This window comes from Lathamus discolor, chromosome 3, assembly GCF_037157495.1.
Source record: "Lathamus discolor isolate bLatDis1 chromosome 3, bLatDis1.hap1, whole genome shotgun sequence".
Taxonomy (NCBI): Eukaryota; Metazoa; Chordata; class Aves; order Psittaciformes; family Psittacidae; genus Lathamus; species Lathamus discolor.
Window position 1 is genome coordinate 81,762,460 of NC_088886.1, and position 18,380 is coordinate 81,780,839.

General features: G+C 40.2%; 1 protein-coding gene across 1 annotated transcript in view; it reads left to right on the forward strand.

Moving 5' to 3' along the window:
• Positions 1 to 202: 202 nt before the first annotated feature.
• FAM117B (family with sequence similarity 117 member B) overlaps positions 203 to 18,380 on the forward strand; it is a 29,729-nt gene continuing 11,551 nt past the window's right edge. Inside the window, exons 1-4 of the mRNA XM_065670076.1 lie at positions 203 to 1,025; positions 8,606 to 8,757; positions 13,527 to 13,619; positions 14,129 to 14,242. Of these exons, the coding sequence (XP_065526148.1) occupies positions 404 to 1,025; positions 8,606 to 8,757; positions 13,527 to 13,619; positions 14,129 to 14,242 (981 nt within the window). The 5' untranslated portion in view covers positions 203 to 403. The remainder of the gene's footprint in view (positions 1,026 to 8,605; positions 8,758 to 13,526; positions 13,620 to 14,128; positions 14,243 to 18,380) is intronic.

Below are 18,380 nucleotides of genomic sequence, written 5' to 3' on the forward strand. Positions count from 1 at the left end.
CGGCGCGCGGCCCCGCCGGCAGCCGCGCGCGAACGCGCGCGCGCCGCTTTAAGCGCTGCCCCTCCCCTTCCCTCCCGGCGCAGGCTCGGCCACTCAGGAGCGCGCCCCGCAGCCAATGGGCGCGCCGTAGCTGCGCGAGCCGAGGGGCGGCGCGCCCAATGGGAGGGCGCAGGGGGCGGGGCGGGGCGGCCGGGGCACTATTGTTGATGAGGCGAGCGGAGGCGCCGGAGGCAGCGCGGGTCGCCCGGGGCTGGGGCACGGCGGCGCGGACGAGTGGGCACCGCGATCGGCACCGCCTGAGGCGTCGGGACCCCGCGAGGAGCTGCCGGCGCCCGGCGCCGGCGCCGGCCCCTGCCCTCCCCGCCAGCGGCCGTCTCCCGCGAGCCCCGGCTCCCCGCGGACCATGTCCCACCAGCGCGTGAGGCGCGGCGGCTCCCCTACCCCGGCCACCTCCCTGGCGGGGGGAGGCGCGGCGGCGGCGGGCGGTGGAGCCGGAGCGAGCGGTCGCCTCCAGCCCATGCGGGCCACGGTGCCCTTCCAGCTCAAGCAGCAGCAGCAGCAGCAGCAGCAGCAACATGGCAGCCCCACGAGGAGCGGCGGCGCGAGCGCCCCGGGCGGGGGTCTCCCACGCGCGGCGCCGGCCTCGCGCAGCATCAGCCCCACGCGCGCGGCGCCCACCGGCGGCGGCGGGCGCGGCGGCCCCGCCATGGCCACGCAGACGCCGGGGGGAGGGGGCGGCGGCGCCGCCGCCTCAGCCGCCGCCGCCGCCGCCGCCTCCTCGCGGGGCAGCCCCACGCGTGCCGGCGGAGCGCGGGGGAGCCCCCCGCGGCCCCACCACCTCCCGCCGCCGCCGCCTCCCCCGCTGCCGCCGCTGGGCTGCGGGCTCTCGCCGTGCTCCTCTCCCGTGCCTCCGCTGCCCGAGGGCAGCGCCGCAGCGGCGGGCAGGGTCCGGCACCGGCGGCACTCGCCGGAGCAAGGCAGGAGCTCCCCGGAGAGGAAGAGCCCCAGCTCCCCCGTCTGCAAAGGTGAGCGCTGCCGCCGGCCGCACCGCACCGCGCCGCGCACCTGCTGCCGCCCGGCGTTACTGGCGGGGAGCGGACCCGTACCTGAGGGGATTGGGGGGGGGGGGTGCACGGCCAGACCGCTACGGGGTTGCGGGAGGAGCGGCAGCGGGCGCTCCCCGGGCGGCTCGGCGTGGCCGGGTTCGGGGAGCGCGTCGAGGGGTGGTAGAGCTGGGATCGGCGGCACCCTCCGCTCCTGCTGTCGGGAGGAGAGGCAGGGACCCAGGGGCCCTGCCCGGGCTTGTGCCCGTTCCGATCCTTCTGTGGCTGGCGGCGGCACTTGCGGAGTGTGTATGCATTGAAGGGCTTGTCGCTTTTGTTGCTGCTTCCTGGTTGTTAGAAGAGGGAACGGAGAAAGCCAAGCGTGCCATGTGGGGAGCTGTAGCTGTTGCTGTAGCCCTTCCGCAGGTACTGCCAAAGGTTTCCAGATGAAAGGCAGTCAGCGGTGTCGATGTGCATCAGGTACTTCGGTACAAGCTTAAGGTGTATCTGGTGTTTGGGGGCTGTTGTGAAGCCTTCACATCTTCATCCCTTTCTGTGCATCTTGTCCCAGATGGTGTGTGATTTCTATCTAGTGTTCGCAAGCTTGTGATTAGTAAACCAGTAGCCCTGTAGGTATTGCACACAGATACAGGGAAAAAGTGCTCGTTATCTCTCTGAGTAGTTACTTTCAACATGAACCCCCTGTAGAAGGATGTGTGAACTTAAGTGATGACAAGCTTGTGCTACATCAGGGGTAGAAAATAGTGTGGGAATGGCATGCATTTTGTAGCAAACTGCTTTTTTAATGGTCTTGAGCAATTAAAACATACTTTCTGGGAATGCTGAAATGTAAGCAACATTTGGCTTCTGGTTGAGGATAAAAGAGGCTTACGTATGTCCTTGTTCTTCTTGGGGTAGAAGTTTATTCAAAAACGCTTGAGTGAGGCTTTGTGTTCGTATCTTCAAATCCGGAAAAATCTGTGACTTCTGAGATGCCAAAGGTTATAGCTGCTCTTTTATAGAATTGCATGCGATAACTTGCTCAATGAAGTTGACTAATGTACAGAAGTGTATATGCAGAAATATAGGACCAACATGATTCCCTTCAACACTTCTGCTTCTCCTAATGTTACTCACCCTTCTAGAATAATGATTATAACCAGACTGCCACCATATCGGCTTTCTTTCTCTTTTGTTCTATCCTGGCTCTTGAAGAATGATGCTGCCCAATTAGACAGTCATAATCAATTGGTATAGTACATAGCACTTATGCTAATACCTGTGTAACTTAATTTTTATCTTTTTTTTTTTTTTTTTAATTCGGACATACCCCTTCAAGATTACCATATGACTGCTTGCCTGCAGTATAAGAGAGCAGTGTCACAAAGGTGTTTATGTTCTGAATTAGATTTTCTGCTTTCTGGATAAGAGTAACATGGCTTTTTTTAAGGTTATATTCCCGAGCCTTTGGATTAAGGAATGAGTGTATCCTTTGTTTGAGATTCTTGTTAATCAGTAATCTGAAAGAGTTTATACACATAACACGATCCTGTCTTCTTCCTGTGATTTGCCCAAGGTGCAGTCTCCTGGCCCGGAGAATGAGGAACAGGATGGCTAGCCTTGAAATCGAAACCTGTTTGTAAAGCCATGTGTCAACCCTTTAGGGTGGAAAAATTGCACTGTCTTCAGATCATTGTGTAGAAGTCTCTTGAAACCATGCTACCTTCCTTATTGGATCTAAGCATTCACTTGTAGAAAGAATCTAGTCACTTGGTTACTGTGTTAAAGTAACTCCACCAGCTTTTTACCAGATGTATGAAAACAGAATTGCTTTCTGAACAGTACTTGTAATGGCTCAGAATGCAAATTAAACCTTGTTTAATATTGCTTAGCTTTTGTCTTGTGTAGTCCAGTACTTGATAGAGACTGAATTAACTTCAGGTTTTTCTTCACCTAGGTAAGAAAACTTACTGGTAGCTGAGAACATGGTAGTTGCTAATGAGGCCACGGTTGTGAAGCCATGCAGGGCACTTCAGGGTATCAGTCAGAATCTACTGCAGAATAACTTGGATTTTCCTGTTTCTTGTTTTCAGATAATGATGGCTTTTGTTCATTTCTGCAGCTGCAGCCATAGCTTTTTTTAGATTAAAATGAACCTTGAGGTTAGACAAATGATAGCTGTTTCTGAACTGCAGTACTGGTTCTGTAAGTTTAGACTCCACGTTTTCCAGATTTTCTTTCCTTGAAATAGTTGAATAGTTTTGAATGTAGTTTTCATCAATGTACTTAACACTACTTGACACAAGCTGAGAACCCCAACTTGTGAATTTACAGATGTGACTTATTATCTTGGTTTTGAGTTTTCTGGTGGTGGAGTTTTCTTGGGGTGTGGTTTTTTGTTGGGTTTGTTTGGGGTTTTCCCGGTTTGTTTTCTGAAGTCAATTGCAGTTAAATGTTGGACATACTTAATTTTCCATTGATGATGGCATAATTACAAACTGAAGATTCCATGGTACAATTTCTGAATTTCTGGGCTTTTCTTGCTGCTTCCCTCCTAAATATGACCAAGAGCCTAGGTTTTCCTGCTACCGAGTTTTCATCTTTTACTTTCCCTCCCTGCAGTCTCTAGCACTTATTTCACAGACTTCAGCTTCTACTTGCATGTTCAAATGCTCTGTCCTTTCCATCACTGATATGGCCTCGTTTCTGCCGTGTGAGGTCTGTCCTGCAGTCTCCAGTTTTGTTTCAGTTTTCACATATGCCTCTTTAGGCATATGTAATGCCACCCCTGTTAGAGGATATTGCTTTGATCTACTAGTAGATTGTTGCAAAATGAGATAAATATGTAAGCTGTACCTTTATTGTTGCTTTTGTCTTGGTTTATTTACTGAGTAAAGATCAAATGTGATCTTGTTATTTGCGTTCTTATATAAAACATCCTCTTGGAAGAATTCAACTGTTCAGTTCCAAAAAAATGTTATAATGCACCAGGCTGTGTAAACAAGAAGGTCCAGACCAGAGCCATAGCAGTTGTTTATTGACCCTTTCAGGTGCCTTGAGATTGTGAAAGATTTCTCTGCTGGGTGTTGAACTTTATGGTATATTCCTGTTCACTGAATTGAACACTTAAACTCACTCTGAAAATTAAGGAGAAAATCAGTTAGTTTTATCCGAAACTACTTTGGCCTTTAAGGTAATATTAAAGTCTACTTGTGTGAAAGGAAATGATGACAATTGTTATAACAGTATATTGGAAAGCCTTAAAGAGTTCAGATGTGAACCTTTCCTTGACGTAGGGAGAAGGAATGGAGCTCTATTATACTCTTAAATTTCACTGTAGATTTTTTTTTTATTTGAAGAATTTGATGATTGACACAATAATAGCTGCAGTCCTGTCAACACTAATTACCAAGGTTTTGCAGTAGTTATTAAAGATGATACTGTAGGATAAGAGAGCACAGGCTTTGTGTACCATTACATGCCTGCTTTGTGGACCATTACATGCCTGCTTTGCTTACCTAAGCTGTTTCACAAATGGTAGGTGTAAAGAAAGTGAATTCAATTTTGCAGCATCATACTTTTAATTTTCTTGTGGCCAACACTTCAGGGGAGTTTATTTGGATTAAAAGTGTTTTCATTCACTAGAATTAAGTAACTTGAACATCTTGGGCTTTCTGAGGTTTGGTTTTGTAAAACAACATTGATTCAGTCGTTCTCCTACCGTGGGATCATTTTGAACTACTAGAATAAAAGTGTGAGTAGTTCTTTTACATTTATGCGAAGATAACAGCTAACATTGTTGTCCAAAGGGAATGTACACAGTTGTGCTCTTTGTCTGTGCTCAATACTGTCCAAGCCTGTTGAGTACTTTCAAGGAAACGTAAAAACTAGGTGAAGTCGCTGAGATCAGTTGTGTGTGTATGAGTTTTTGCGAAAAGACAGCTGTGTATGGGAAAGATCCCATGAATGTCATTTCTCTGGAAAAAGGGTGACCAAAACAGAACAGAAAGGTCATCCTATGCCTAGATGCCAGAGAAGCTAGTTGGGTCTCACTGTTTCTCACTTTCTTGGATATCCTACCTGTATAGAAAATCGGAAATCAGTCAGGGAATTTTGTGAGGTCAGTTGTGTCCTATGCTTTTTCAGTGGCTCTTTCTGCGCTTGCTAGTTTTGTTTGGTTTTCTTATGTTGTGTGTTAAAATGTTTCTACAGAGCTTTTATTTTCCGTTCTCAAAACTTCTATTTCAAATGCAGTAGAGCTGCAAGATCAATCTTCAAGATACACTTCAGCTGCAATCCTTATTTTGCAGTTTTAACAGCCGTTCTGAACTTTTCCTGAAAAAAATGAAAGGTGAATTTTCAGTGTTTTGTGTTTTAGGACTTTCTTATGTGTGATATCTTCCCATTTTTTATTTACCCTTCCTTTCTTGTATATATAGCAACTTTCTTCTGTGGGGCATCCACTTCAAAGGTATGTGTTCTCACACTGTGATTTCCAGTTGTAGTTGTAGGACTTGTATGTTAAGACCTGCCTAAGCCAGTGCTTACTTTCTTACCCTTCAGTGCTTTCTTACTTACCCTTCAGGTAGTTACTCATAAGCATCTGTATTTGTTCCGTTTTGCTCTTCAGTCACATTGTTAGCCTGCCTTAACTTAGGTTGCCTTTGAAGATGCCTGACTTGACAATTGCAGTACTTGTGTGTGATACCAGTTTACCTGTAGCAACCTCAGTTTGGTCAGTTGTACTGCAGTGACTCTTGAAGACATGGTAACTTGGCTGTTATGGGCTTGGTTGGTTTGTGTTGTGTATTTTCTGTTCATGTTTTGTGTTGTTGTTTTCCTTTGTTTAAAGCTGGATTGCAGTAAGACTTTGTTTCTGAATAGACTTAGAGTAGTGGCGGATGTATAGGAGGGTTGATATTTATCACAAATATTGGTTTAAAGAGATAATCGGGCCAATTAAAACAGATCTAATATTCAAGAAGCATCGATTTGATGAAACAGCTCCATTGTTTTTCATCAGCCACAGCTGTTGTAACTGTTATCTCTATGGAGGCAGATCTCTTGTTATGTAGGTCACATCAAGGAAAAAAAAGCAGCTGAACGTTTGCTTCAAGTATTGTGGAGGAAAGTGCAATGAAAACATTGTGTGTGTTCCCATTGAAAATTTCCTCTTGAAAGAGCAAGAGAAATTATGTAGTAGACTTTTTCACAGTTTGTATTAAGACATGTTGTGAAGGTGGAAGAATAAGTAAAAACATACCCGAACTAGTTTGAAAACAGAATTCCTTGAAGGAATTTTTAAGTCAGAATAAAGAGAGAATATTTGCAGGCTTTGTGCCTTGAAAAGAGCAGCTTCCCTTGAACTTAAATAGTAAACAGGCTCTTCAGTTTTCATTCTGTCTGTTTGCCCAGCAAAATATTGTTTCCACTTCTTTTTTTCTTGTGGAGGAGGGGAGAGGGTGATAGTTTCTGCCACTTCAGTTTTGAAGCTGTCTGCTACGGTGCCTTTGCAGATAATGTGACTGACTACGTACACTTCCTGATTTTGTAATTTTCTTCTTTCACATCCCTTCTGTTTCCCCTTGGTAAAAAGAGAGAAGCTTCTTAAAGATGGAGAATAATAATTGAGAAGAAACACTAATAGGGAGAGCATGGCAGCTATTTCTGAGACAAATAACATGTTTGATGTAACTTTGAAAGCAAGTGTAATTTTTAAGGAATGACATTTTGATACAGACAGAAATCTTCTGGTGCAAACAGACCCTTCAGTGTACTGGATGGTGCTGGCAGTAGTAGTCAGGGAATTTCTTTGATACAAGGGTCTTAAGAGCATGGGAATTTATAAACTGCACTTTGCTGCTATTCCCTGAGAGCAGATGTGCTGTGAGCTCAATAGTAAGGTTTTACCATTGTTGGTACTAGTAGAAATATTAAACCAGCTGAGGTTTCTGGACTGCTTTATATGAATGTAGCTGATTAGAGTGCAAATAATTATTTCTGTCTAATTGAATTGAAATATTTTCCACAATATTAATGTGTACATTTCTAGTGCAAAACTTGCATAAGGATATTTAATATAGAATGTCACTAGACTTGCTTTTGAAAGACTGGTGTTTATGAGGCTACGGTGTTGTCCACTAAACAGCTGAAATCTATGCCTAAGAAGTATATTTATTTATCTTTGTTTATCTTTAGTAGATTGAAATAACTTAGAAATTGATTTCTGGACATCTGATGGTAGTATTTCTGTTTTCTGACTGCCATCAGACACTAATCAAACATAGCTTCTTTTGCCCCTAAATGTGTTAATGTAGAATACAAATTGCTACGTTGTTTATACTTCCAGGGCAGAATTCATCTGAAGGCCCAGTCAGGAAAGACGTATGACTGAGTTTTTCCAGTGCCCTTGTAAAGCTTTCATTCGATTTCTGTGTCATCTGTGTGTTCTAGCTGTTTGGTTTAGGCCTTTTGTGTTTGCTGTAGGTAAGATTAATATACAATTCTTTTGGGTATGATTTTGTGGGGAGTAGATTAAGTGGTAGTATAGATCATTGTGATCTCTGAATTTGTATTCTACACCTTGAATAACTAGTAACAAAGAATGTGTAACCATATATGTGCATCTAAACCCAGAGTCTTTCCTGTTTGTCAGTCTCTTTAATTTAACAAACCCCAATTACTATTTTGAGGAACCTTTCTTCACAGTGTTTACACTTACTAGCCTACAGCATTGTCTTTCACTGCCACTGGAACATATCATTGACAGATGGGATAGATGCAGATTTTTGTTTTCACCCATATTCTTTTTTCTTGTGTTACTTCCTGTGCTTGTTATATTTAACCTTATTCAGTAGGGGTTCTTAATAGTATATAAATCGTTCTGAAGAGAGAAATCTATGTAAACACAAAAACCGAGGTGCTGCAAAAGGCGTAGTGTGTAAAATGTGAATGTAGCTACCAAGTTGCATGTAAAGGGAGGAGTTGTCTTGATTATCTTATAAGATATAAATCATTACTTCATCAAAGTTGACTCCTGGATCTTAGGGTAGATCCATGACTCCTTATATATTCATAATCTCTTTATGAATCACTGTATGATATATATATCTCCTGGGTGGTTAATAAGACATGTCAGCATCCCTTGAATTAAGGTAGGTAAAGGGCTAATGGGACAATTCTAAACTTGGCATTAAATGGAAAAAGTTCAGCACAGATTTTCTTTGTTAGCTTTTATATATGAGGAAACTTTAAATATTTTTATTTCTTCCAAGCCTTCATCATTTAATAATCCAGTAACTTTTGCACCTTTAAGGGAAGAAATGGTGGTGTATGAGTACAGTGCAACATTTGAGACATAAGAATGTTCTTAAGGAAACCATAAAAACACATTTAATTGCTTATTAAAACTGAATAAAGCCTGGAAAAGCAAACTTAATTCCTACATTAAAAGTGTCTTGTTGTATACTTAATAACATAGTTCTGGTTTGATATGATTTATTGTAGGCAATTAATAAAGTTCTCTGTCTTGCTTGCTTTCTAATCAAGTGTTCTTATTCTAGCTGACAAATCAAGACCACCTTCATCAAGCCCTTCCAATAATATTCGCCGGACTTCCTCACTGGATACGCTTGCTGCTCCATACCTTGCTGGACAGTGGCCTCGTGATAATCATGGACAAGCTGCTCCATGTATGAGAGACAAAGCCACACAGGTAGGACAGATTTTTGTCTCCTGAGTATTTAAATGTGAAGACAGGATTTAAATGTGAGGAGCTTTTTCGTTGAAAACATTCACTTTAGCTTTCTTGCTTGCAAGTTCCCATTCACTTTCTAATTGCAGGGATCCTACTTTTGCTATTATGAGTGTGAAGAAAAGGTGTGAACTGTAGTATCTGTTAAGAGTTCCACTTTCTCCGTAACTCAGAAAACCCTTAGTGTATTGCACATCTGTTTTCTCATTGTTCTTGCAGCGTGCAGTACACTGGGTTGCACTGCTGTTAAGGACTATTTAGTTTAAATTTATACGAGGGAACTTAGGTACTCCTTGTATAAATGTCTGTCTTAAAATGCAATGAAAAAGCCTTCTGCAGTGCCTGTATGAAAAGTATTGTAGCCTTTTCTGTGGTAGACTGCTCATCCTCTTGAAGGATGTAAAAGGCTTTAAATGTTCACCTGGGATATATGCACCGAGTGTAGAATTATACACTGAAGAGCTGCCTCATTGAACAGTGAATAATGTTGAAATTTAGCTCAACTGGAAAATATTAATAAAGTACATGTTTTTGCCAATAAACTTCATTGACTTGACTAAATTTCATAAGCTTTTAGCAGTTTGGTCCTATGCCACCTGTGAAGAGTGGACTACAAACAAGTGAATGAAATTAGTGTTACAAGAGTTATACACTTACCATGATAGTTGTTTTATCATTCCTGTTAAAGGGTGCTGTTGTTACATAGTATCCTACTGTATGCAGAAGTAATTGAAGATAGATTTTTCCATAAAATATCCCGGTTTTTCCCTTCTTCTCTGAATGCAGTCGGGCAGTGGAATTCTCGAACTTATAAAGAAAGAGCCAAACACAGCAGATTATAAATTCCTGTTCTTAAGGCCTGGTTTCAACAACAGGTCTTCAGTTCCAAAGACCACAACCACGAAATAACTGACAGCATGTAGGACCTGCTGGAGTTTGAGCCTGCTTTAAGTTTGGTAACAGTAACAAAAATGTATCCATGTAGGTTACAGAGTATCTACTCATGTGTAGGCAGTTGAGCATCTGTCTTCCGTGTTGGTTGGTACTGCATGGCTTTCTCAAGATCCACAACATTTTGTGGGAAGGACCACAATTCAAAGAGCAGATCAGTAGAAAAAAAAGGTGTTTTGTAGGGAAATATGCTCCTGTGGGTAAGGTGGAAATAGAAACTGGTGAAGAAAGGAGAGCTGAGGAACAAGTTTTCTGTGCAGGAAATTTAGTTGGAAAAGTAGATAGAAAATGAGATGGAAAAGGTAAGCAAATCATAGTAAAAGGAGAAGGATGATGATATACAAGGAGTTGCTGCTCCTGCTAAGCTATTAAAAGTCATCATTAAAGTCCAGAACTAAACCGGTGTGGGTGACTTAGCTATTTATTTTCATGTTTGATTTCTTAGGTTAATACTTTTTCAAAATAACTAAATTTCTATAGTACTGCCAAAGTACTTGCTATATTCAGTTGATGTCTTTCATCTTAATTTCGGTTTAATCTGAGTTAACCTGTGTATTCTCCAGCAAGATTAGATAACATCCTTTTTTGGCTTACATTTTTTGTGGTTTTTTTCCTCCAATTCTGACACATCTGGCTGTTATTGTAGTGGGGTTTCCTTAAATAAAGGGAAACATGTTCCTAGATGTTAATGGGAAGACTGTAAAGGGCATTGAATATTTCTTCAAAATGAGTATGTTTAGTGGTGCTTGAGGTTAATATACTGCTGAGGGAAATCCAATTATCTGTTTGCCCTTTCTGAATTAAAATTTATCACACCAGTAGAAAATTTTGGGGTACAGACATATATATGTACATCCAAATCTTGTATTGATATGACACTGATGAGACATTGTTGTTTTTAATCTTTCCGGTGTGCTTAAGCAACCATTTTTGCTAAGGACAAGTTGAAAATGTGATTTGAAACAGTTAGTTTCTCAAAGTAGTATAGGCTCTCCATTTTTATTGTTTCATGTACTGAATATGTGGTGTTTGAATTACAAGATATTCTGTCTCCAGTGTGTAATTTCAGATTTCACCAAGTCTGATGTGAATTGGGTGTGTTGAGATTTCAAAAATTAAGGGTGAATCTACTAAGAAATAAAAAAATTCAAAGTTGTGAGTAAGCAGGGTATCTTGATTTCCGTGGGTTTATGACATAGTGAGTAGAGTCATCCAGGAAGCAGTTTGGGAAGAGACAGCAATTCGTGACACACTTTGGCTTGCCAGCTTTCGTAGAGATGCCCACAGGTCATAGCTGAGAGGTGCGTAGGAGATCCCAGGTCACACAGGCTTCTGTGTATCAGACTCCTGCTTCAACTGATTATTTTGATGAATCCTGTCTATAAAACCAGACAAAATTATGTACATTCAAGATGTTTGTTGGATGATGAGTAAGTGTATTACTGAGAGTCCTAGGGTATGGCTAGATTTCTTACATACAGATACTGGTTTGAGTAACTGGTGTTTGTAATCTTTTGTCTTTTTCCCTTTGAATCAAAGCTGTTTGGCTTTGCCTGTGGCTGTTTGAAATATAGCTAATGTTATAATACAGGTTAAAATGAGATAGTTGCTTTCTTCTTTTTTTTTTTTTTAATTCCTAAAGAAACACTTTATTTCAACTGCAAAGTTTTTGCCTCTAAGCCTTTTTTTTTTTTTTTGTTAAGTGTTCTACTGTCTGTGATAAATTAAGCTCATTTTCCTTTGTAGTTCTAGAACATGAAGAAGGATGTTGTAAATGGTAACAACTAATAAGCAAGTAGCAGTACTGTGAGAACCCAGAGAAATAGAACCTCTTTGTCTATTGGTAATTGGGTCTGTTTCTTGAAAACAAGTATTACAAGCAAAATATGGGGAATAAATAGGAGGAGACTTGCTAAAATAGTATTACATTAATGTCTTGATGTAAAGATTTCCTGTAATACAGTGTCTTATATCTACTCTTGCTCCATAAAGATTTGTTTGTTTTGTGGATGAGCATCAAAGCAACCTTAAATTCTTTAAGATTAATCAGATATTAATTTATGGAATCTTAAGTCAAAGTCTTGAATATAAATTAAATGCAAACACTGATTAGGGTGTAATTAGATTCCTGTAGGCAAGTATAATGGTTATGCTGACTTGGGTAGTTAGAATTAGTTGCTAAAACTTACTGTTCCAGGAGCGAGAGGATAGGATGACTCCAGATTGACATTTGAGAATTGTTGAGACCAAGATTGATACATAGGAATGGTGATTATCAATTATTCTATTTTATGATGAAAAAGAGTGAGTGCTTTTCCAGCAAAATAGGTTCTAATGGTTTATAATACTGTTATCAAGTAGAAATTTCAAAGCAACCCTACAAACTTTGTTATTCAGATTTGTCCTAGTTAGTTTTTGGAGTGATGAAGATGAAGAATTACTGATAGTGGAGGTTTTGCCAATATGAAGACAATGGGAGTTGCAGCCTCTGTGTTTGGAGTTACACATCCATTTTCCTTGCAAAATGGTGGTTAATACCCCATCGTCAAGGGCTTTGCAAGTTTCTGTGTTCTGAGTACAGACGGAGTAAGGTCTTCTCGTGGTTTGCAAGCTGTTAGTCTCAAATATAGGAAAAACTGTTGCACACTGTAGATGTGAAAGTTTTGAGGCAAAGTTCCTGTCTGTAGGAGAAAGTGAGTTATCAGTGACTTTTAAGGATGGGTTAGCTAGATGACTGCTATATGATAAGAACTGCTCTGTGGCAATAATGGAAGAGTAAATCCTTATCAATTCACTATATAAGCTGCTTCCAGAAATCCTTCCCCCTGCTTCGTTAGGTATATTTCCTGTGACTGAAGGAAGATCCCTGGTAGATGTTATCCTTATTCTTAGAGCCTTTACAGTTCACCGCTTTTGAGGGTGCTTCTGGACATGGTTAGGTGGGAATACAAACTGTCCACAGAGCATGCAGTGTTATCACAGCTTGCCTGTGTGTTTTGTTACCTTAAGTAAATACAGTTTGTCTTAATGATACCTTGTATTTCCCTGAACTTTTCTATGGCAGTATGTTTACAAGTTTCTTTGTTAAATGTGAATAACTTTGTTGGTTTAGTGAAACCGGCTTAATATTACCTGTGCTGCTTTCTGTTTGGCCTAAGACAACTAGGAATCTGAAGCCTTTTGAGGCATTAATAAACTAATTTACTGCTTTGCAGTAGCTCTACTGATTCTTATATGTCTTGCCTGCCTTTTTTCTCATTCTTCTGACACGAACATGACTTTGAAGCTGTACTGGTGCAGGTTTTCACAATGTTTACACCAAGGTATCCTTGCTAACATTTCTGTCAGAAACAACAAGTTCAGCATCTGTGCAGGAAATAAAATGAACTGTCTCCCTCAAATACAGCACTGTCATACTGGTTCTTCAGAGCTTTACAGCAGCTTGTGGTACATCTGGCTGTTAATATTGCCTTATGCTCAATAATTTGGAAGGGAATCTAGCACATTCCTGTATTAGAGTATGTCTGACAGTTGAGGTGTTTCTCTGTGTGTGGTTTTTGATGATTTTATTTTGTTTTAAAATGACAAAGTTTCACTCAACTTTGTAATATTTTACTTGTCAGAAAGGCTTCTAGTCAGTAACAACTTTCCACTCACAGTTCTCAATCTAGAAAATCTTGACACTGTTCTCCTAATTTGTCTCAAAGTAATTCTGCCCGAAAGTAAGAATTCCTTTTTTTTTTTTTTTTTTAATTAATCCTGTAATCTTCTTGCTGCAGACAGAAAGTGCCTGGGCTGAAGAATATTTGGAAAAGAAGAGAAGCTCACACAAACGTTCAGCATCATGGGGCAGCAATGGTCAACTCAAGGAGGTCAGAAATGCTATTATTTGAGAATATATTTGGATTTTTTTTTTTTTACTGGTATACACTGTTACTGTGAATTTTCAGGAATCACGAATATTGTACTGCTTTGTTTTATTTTATAGACTGTGGGCTTGGTAAAAATATGGAATTGATGTTCATTTGGTATTGATTTTTGTATGATAACGCAGGACTACTGAGATTTTTCATGTGAATGAGTGGGAAAGAAAAGAGTCAAATGCACGTGACTTTCTTCATTAAAGGAAATACAGCAGTGACCAAACTACTGTCAAACTCTGTGTATTTTAAGTTTTCATTAAACCTCCAGAGGCATCTTCTGGGCTTCAGCTGAACTGGCGGCTAGTTTAAGTTCACAATAACTTGAGTCTAATTTAGTGCTGGCAATAATTACGTACATTGCGGTAGTAAAGAATTTTAACAAAGTGATGGAATAAGTTGATGTGACTGTGTTCCTGAATATATCTGGTGAAATCTAACGTAAATTTTTCCTTTATTAGATTGCAAAATTGCGTCAACAATTGCAGAGAAGCAAACACAGCAGTAGGCATCATCGTGATAAGGAAAGACAGTCTCCATTTCATGGTAACCATGCAGCCATTAACCACAGCCAGGTAAGGCTTTGCACTTTTTAGATATATTGGGTAGCTAATGCTGGTTTTAATTCCTTTCAAGGTTATTATTTGTCTTAAAAGGAACTTAAAAATCCCATATACTGCTAAATACGTTGTAGCTATGGGTGAATTCTATAAAATAGATCCGTTTCCTTTGACTTCCTTGAGTGTATGGGGTTCTGGATCTTTTTGTTACTTGGCAGGGTTGGCTTTGAACTCCCACTTTGAAAGAGTTTCAGATAGATCCCTCTTTTAATGTGCATTCTGCAGCCCCTACAAAAGGATGACAGATAAGTTTAATCAAAACCTATTGATTATCTTTCTCATCACGCATTGCTGTAATGATTATAAATTTGCATGTAGAATATGTCACGGAGCAAACTGGTAGTAAAATCATACACTCAAATAAAATTGTAGCTTTTGCTGATCACATTTTGTGTCTTGACAATAGTACTTATCTAATCCTATGACAAACTGATTTGGAGAGCTTACCTGACAAAAGGCCATTCAATGGGATTTGTATGTACTGTATTAATAGTGTTTATACTCTTGATGGCTTCATTCAGCCTATGTAAAATTATATTTTTTTCCCATCATTTGTTATGCCTTGAGACTTTGAGTAGTAATTGCTTGAATTGTGATGGTTAGGCCATCGCGTGTTCTGTGTGTAGCTTTAGTTTAGTCTTAAGACTGTTAATGAGGTCAGGTTCAGAGAGAGGTAATATTTTTAGCTCATTTGATAGCAGGTCAAAAGAAATTATGGGCTTTTAGACACACACATCCTTTTTCAGTTTGTTACTAGTTTTAATTCTGTATTATTAGAACGATTTAGGATTTTTTTTAGAATTACATCTTTTGACACAATTTAGAAGTTACTCCTCAAAACTCTTTAAATCTTCAAACAGAAACTGTTTGTTCCTCTTTCCGTGAAGCAGAAGATCAGTTTGAACTTGAAACAGGCTGTGTAGGACAAATTCCTACATTTTCATCATTTTATTGAAGTACAGGTGCAGTGTAGCTTGCTGCTTATCTTAGTGACTGCTGTATCTCAAGTCAGAACAGTCCAAAACAATAAAAGATGAAAGACAAATAAATGAACCTACCCCTTTCTATATTTTTGTTTGTTTTGTTTTTCACTAGGTTTATGAAAATTGCTGAGACACCTTATAAAAAAAGGTCAAAATACTTGATGCAGGTATTTCAATCAAATTTGTAGAACTTGTTTGAAGATTTGTTCTGTACTTGTGGGCAGTTGAGGCATTTCAACCAGAAAAATGGCATACTAAGGAACTTTTGTTATTAGCCCTTAAGTACACTGGAGAATTACATGCAGTCTAACAGGTTTGGCTTGGTATTCTACAAACCTTTAGATTTCTGAACACTAAGCTATTGTCACTCTAATAGATAATCTTAGTGGGGTTTAATTTTGAAAATGAACATTGGTGCTACTACTCTGTCTACTATGGGGTATGTATACTACCCGAAGTAATGTATGTGAATATTTTTCTTGCATCTTAATTGTTTTATTATGCCTATGAAATTTTACTTGTTGTATGGAGGTCTTTTGCATTCTGCCAAATTTTAGAGTATGTGAATAAAATATTGCACAAGAGATAATTAGGTTTTGGTCTTGTGAAACAGACTATAAAACACAAACTGAGGCAAAGCAGCTTTTCCAGCATTGTGTTACAAACCAAACCGTTGTTTTTTCTTGGCAAATTTTGTGCCAGCTGTGTTGAGCTACTTGTGAAAGGGGGGAAGTTACAGAAAGCTTCAAAAAGAGTAAGTGAAGGGTTTAGATTAATGGCATTTAGAGTCTGCTTTTTAAGTCAGAATGAAAATCTAACTGTAGGCATCAAGGGCAAAGTTCCTAGGCTTTCTCATTCTTTTCTAGGGAACTGCTAAACTAGGATTTCTGGCAGCATCTCAGTTCCTTCATGATTCGTGGAAGGACTGTGTGGAAACACTTGCAGTTAGTGATTAGAATATTTAGAATTTTTTTTACATTCCCAACTTGAAGGGAACTTGTAGTTGTTGACACTAGAGGGTCATAGAAAGATTTCTGAGTTCAAGGAGCCTGATTCTTGACAAGGCTGAGAAAATGTGTTAGGAAATCGCCTTGGTGATCCCTTCACAGAGACCAGGTAAACTCTATTTAACAGTTTGGAAATGGCTTACTCTTCTAGCTGAAACTGAATGAAGCAATTCCAGTGGATTTATTTCCTGCTTTCTTCCCTACTGATAAACACTTAAGCTTTGCCATCATTCTGGAGTTTTACCAAAATTTTTTGCAGTGATTCTTGCCACTCAAGCCTCCAACTGATAGTTGTGCTTCTTTCCCCTCTCTTTTTTGTTTAAAGGAACACAATCTCTGTAGAATAGGCTTGTTAGCTGTTCCTGTCCCTCTCCTGAGAATCAGGAAACCAAGTCCTTGCTGCTGACTACATAAAAATGTAGTCTGAAAAAATTCCAGAGCAATTGAATGGCTTTTTTTTTTTTTTTGGTATGTATTTTCATGATGCTAGAAATGCTCCATTCTGCCTCTCTTTATAAGAAGCAGGATGTGCAGAAAGGTCATAGGCCCCTTAGGTGATCTTGGGATGCTTCTGAGAATGTTGGTGTTTAAATTAATTGCATTATTCTAAATCTGTAAATAGGAATCAAGCCCATGGGATTTTCCTTTATTCTCAGTGTTAATGTAATGGAGAAACTAAAATTGAGACCAGTGCCAAGGAAAAAACGTATTAGGTCTTTCAAAACCTTTTTTGTCCTCAATGCACTTGGCTGATGTTCTGCTACTATTTGACATTATGAACCATCAAGCTCCTCCTTTTCATTTTCCTGGGAAGAATGTATACTTAATGTAAATTGATTAATTGCTGATCCTAAGCAACCACTAATACTGAGACCAACTGCATGCAGTGTGGGTTATTTTCCTTTGTGCCACTATTGCCTGTTTACATAAGTAGGGCATTTCATTTTTTAAGAGAAATTGCCATGATGCATTCGACCTTGAGATGGTTTGATGTTAATAACCAAAAGCATCAAAAGATCTTGGATTCTGTTTAAAGTTCCATTGCTATTGAAAAAATTAGAAGAGCTAGAGCATTTTCCTAAAATACCTGTGAACATGCCTGCAAGTTTGAGGACTCTTAACGGTCCTACACCAACACTCAATGACAGTGTGTTATTATGTGGGCACTGTAATTACTATCCTGTGTTTGGCACTGTGCTTCACTTTGCATGTTCCCAAATACACAGATAAGTAGTCTGATTCCTGTATGTCAGGAATCAGCTCCATGCAGACCTCCGTGAAGGCAGTATTTCTGAAGGGAGGGTCTCTGTTTGAGGCCGGTTGTTCCACCCCTGTAATGGTACCTCCTTTCCTTTCCACCCCCACCACTCCGGATTAGCAAGTCATCCTCAGTCATGTACAGAATATGATTTCTCTTGGAAGTGAAACATGCTGTATTGAGCCATAATGAACTCTATTGAAGCACCTTGTGCTTTTTCTACTTTGAGTTCTTCAAACAGTACTGTGATTTTAGGAATTGGGTAGGCAATCATATTTAAAAGGTGGAGAACTTCCCCATTTTGCTAAGGGCTGCTGAAGCCTTAGACAAGCATCATTGTTTTCTACTTTTTAACAAGTACAGTTTGTTCTAAGAATACGTATATTTAATAACTGGGTTCATAAACAGTCTTTATGAGTGCCTAGGCTTGTGCTGATATACTTGTATTATGACCGGATATTGACCTGTATTAGCTTCCTGGCTTGTTGATCCAAAGCCTTGTTTGTAGCTGAATGGTTTCTCAGAATTCTGTGCTCATCTCCAGTTGCTTGTTTTCTCTTATTCATCTTTGGGTAAGACATGTGAAAGTGTTTTTAAGTTTGGCCATGATGAGAATGTTCAGGTTTTGTAGACATGAACAGTCACAAGCATTTCCTGAACAGAAGCTTTTGCGGTCCTTGTGCAAGCCTCTTTGTCAATAGCTATCTTAATGTGTCAGTGAAGCAAAACTAATACGATTTATAAGTTTTGCCACTTCAGTAAGTGTAAACATAGTCTGCATTATGATCTGCACTTAGAATTCTCTCGTTTACATTGATCTTTCGAAGGCAGTTTTTCTGCTAGAC